The sequence below is a fragment of the Chenopodium quinoa genome, unplaced genomic scaffold (genome assembly GCF_001683475.1).
Source record: "Chenopodium quinoa cultivar QQ74 unplaced genomic scaffold, ASM168347v1, whole genome shotgun sequence".
In the NCBI taxonomy this organism is placed as follows: domain Eukaryota; kingdom Viridiplantae; phylum Streptophyta; class Magnoliopsida; order Caryophyllales; family Amaranthaceae; genus Chenopodium; species Chenopodium quinoa.
Genome location: NW_018742273.1, coordinates 39,019 through 41,701, shown reverse-complemented (window position 1 = coordinate 41,701; position 2,683 = coordinate 39,019). Strand labels below are relative to the sequence as shown.

The 2,683-nt window shown below is 40.5% G+C and overlaps 1 protein-coding gene across 1 annotated transcript; it reads left to right on the top strand.

Annotated features, from left to right (window-relative positions):
- The first annotated feature begins 626 nt into the window (after nucleotides 1-626).
- On the top strand, nucleotides 627-1,203 carry LOC110684639 (uncharacterized mitochondrial protein AtMg00860-like). The gene is made up of 2 exons (XM_021861073.1): nucleotides 627-667; nucleotides 825-1,203. The coding sequence occupies exons 1-2, from the start codon at nucleotides 627-629 to the stop codon at nucleotides 1,201-1,203; spliced, it is 420 nt and encodes a 139-aa protein (XP_021716765.1).
- The last annotated feature ends 1,480 nt before the right edge of the window (nucleotides 1,204-2,683 follow it).

Below are 2,683 nucleotides of genomic sequence, written 5' to 3'. Positions count from 1 at the left end.
ATTGGGGAAAAGGAGTTGGAGAAAGAGATCAACAACAACAATATAGTATATATTATGGTGGCTAACAATGTGCAAGTGAATGAAAGTAAACAAGAAAAGAGGCTCGTGGAATTAGAAGTAGTATTTGCAAGAGTATTGTGATGTTTTTCCTAGTGAATTACCACCGGGATTACCACCAATTCGTGGTATGAACATCAAATTGATCTTATTCCGGGAGCTCCACTACCTAAACAAGGCAGCATATAGAAGTAATCCGGAAGAAACAAAGGAAATGCAACGTCAAATAGAGGAATTGATGCAAAGAGGCTACGTGAAAGAGAGTATGAGCCCATGTGCCGTGCCTACATTGTTAGTTCCAAAAAAAGATGGGAGTTGGCGTATGTGCATTGATAGTAGGAGTGTGAACAACATAACCATCAAGTATAGATTTCCTATACCTAGACTTGATGATTTGTTAGACGAATTGCATGGTTCAAAGCTATTTTCCAAGATTGATCTTATGAGTGGCTATCATCAAATACGCATGAGGGAAGGAGATGAATGGAAGACGGCTTTCAAGACTAAAGTGGGGTTGTATGAGTGGTTTGGTCATGCCTTTTGGTCTAACCAATGCGCCCAGTACATTTATGAGATTGATGAACGAGGTGTTGAAACCATTTCTTGGAAGGTTCGTAGTTGTTTACTTGGATGACATATTAATTTATTCTGAAAATTTCAATGATCATCTAATGCATTTGAGAAGCGTTTTGGAGGTTCTTAGGGAGAAGAAGTTGTACGCAAAATTGGAAAATGTTATTTTCTTGTTCCTAGCGTGACGTTTCTAGGTATGTAGTATCCAAAGATGGTGTGTCCGTGGATCAATCCAAGGTTGAAGCTATCAAGACTTGGCCCGTACCTACCAATGTGAGTGAAGTTAGATCGTTTCATGGTCTAGCGTCGTTTTATAGAAGATTTGTGAAGAATTTTTCCACGATAGTTGCACCTATGACTGAATGCTTGAAGAAAGACAAGGGAAAATTCGAGTGGACCAAGGAAGCCCAACGTGCATTTGATTTGGTCAAAAGGAAGCTATGTGAAGCACCCGTACTTGCATTGCCGGATTTTTCACAACCATTTGAGGTAGAGACCGACGCTAGTGGTGTAGGATTGGTGCCGTTTTGGTTCAAAAGAAGCGCCCTATTGCCTATTTTAGTGAGAAATTAAACGGTGCTAGATTGAACTATTCTACCTATGACAAGGAGTTCTATGCTATTGTGCGAGCATTGGACCATTGGAGTCACTATTTGCGCCCAAATCACTTTGTGTTGCATAGTGATCACGAAGCTTTGAAGTACATTCATGTCAACAAAAATTGAACCCTAGACATGCTAAATGGGTAGAGTTTCTACAAGCTTTCAATTTTTCTTCAAAGTATAAGGAGGGGAAAGCAAATTTAGTGGCCGATGCACTATCTAGAAGACACACGTTGCTTGGAGTGTTGAATTGTAAACTACTTGGTTTCGCGTTAATCAAGGAGTACTATAAGGGGGACGTGGATTTCTCTACAATCCTAGAGGAGTGTTCCAAGGGGCCGTAGGTTCCTATGTTTTACAAGACGGTTTTCTTTTCAAGGGGAATCGTTGTGCGTGCCTAAGTGTTCTATTAGAGAATTAATAGTAAGAGAAGTGCATGGAGGAGGGATAGCGGGACATTTTGGCAATAACGAAAACATTAACTATGCTGCAAGAGCATTTTTATTGGCCTAGAATGCTAGCGGATGTACAATCAATAGTTTCTAGGTGTGCAACATGTCAAAAAGCCAAGGCTACGTTTCATCAAGGCTTATATACGCCCTTGCCCGTGCCAGATTCACCTTGGGAAGACGTGTCTATGGATTTTGTAGTTGGTTTGCCAAGGACTCAAAGAGGAAAGGACTCAATCATGGTTGTAGTGGATCGATTTTCCAAGATGGCTCATTTCATACCTTGTCACAAAGTGGACGATGCTATGAAAGTGGCGGAATTGTATTTCAAGGAAGTGGTGAGACTACATGGGTTGCCGAACAGTATTGTGAGTGATCGTGATACAAAGTTCATGAGTTTCTTTTGGAAATCACTATGGAAGTTGGTGGGAACGAAGCTGTTATTTAGTACATCATATCACCCGCAAACGGACGGACAAACGGAGGTAACAAATCGAACTCTTGGTGTGCTTTTACGTGGACTAGTGAGCAAAACACAAAAAGATTGGGATATTAAGCTTGCTCATGCCGAGTTTGCTTACAATAGATCACCTACTTATGCCACAAAACACACCACCATTCGAAGTTGTTTATGGTGTCAATCCAAAAATGCCCATTGATTTAATTGAAATTCCAAAAGGGGAAGTGATTTCATAAGGATGCCGAGACTAAATCAAGTACATGATAAAGCTACACGCACAAGTTAGAGCTAGGATTGAACGTGTCAATGAACTCTACAAAGCACGAGCTAACAAGAACAAAAAGCCACAAAGTTTTGAAGTTGGCGACTTGGTGTGGCTACACTTGAGAAAAGAGAGATTTCCTAACAAACGAAGGAATAAATTGATGCCAAGAAGTGAGGGCCGTTCAAGATTATGAGAAGATCAATGAGAATGCATATAAGCTTGAATTGCCGGGAGAATATGGTGTAAGCGCAACATTTAATATTGGGGATTTGGTGAA

Excerpts from the sequence above, each read along its gene's own strand:
- LOC110684639 (XM_021861073.1), top strand. The coding sequence starts at position 627 with ATGAGATTGATGAACGAGGTGTTGAAACCATTTCTTGGAAG. Across the intron at positions 668-824 it reads TTGAAACCATTTCTTGGAAG|GTATGTAGTATCCAAAGATG; the intron begins GTTCGTAGTTGT and ends TGACGTTTCTAG.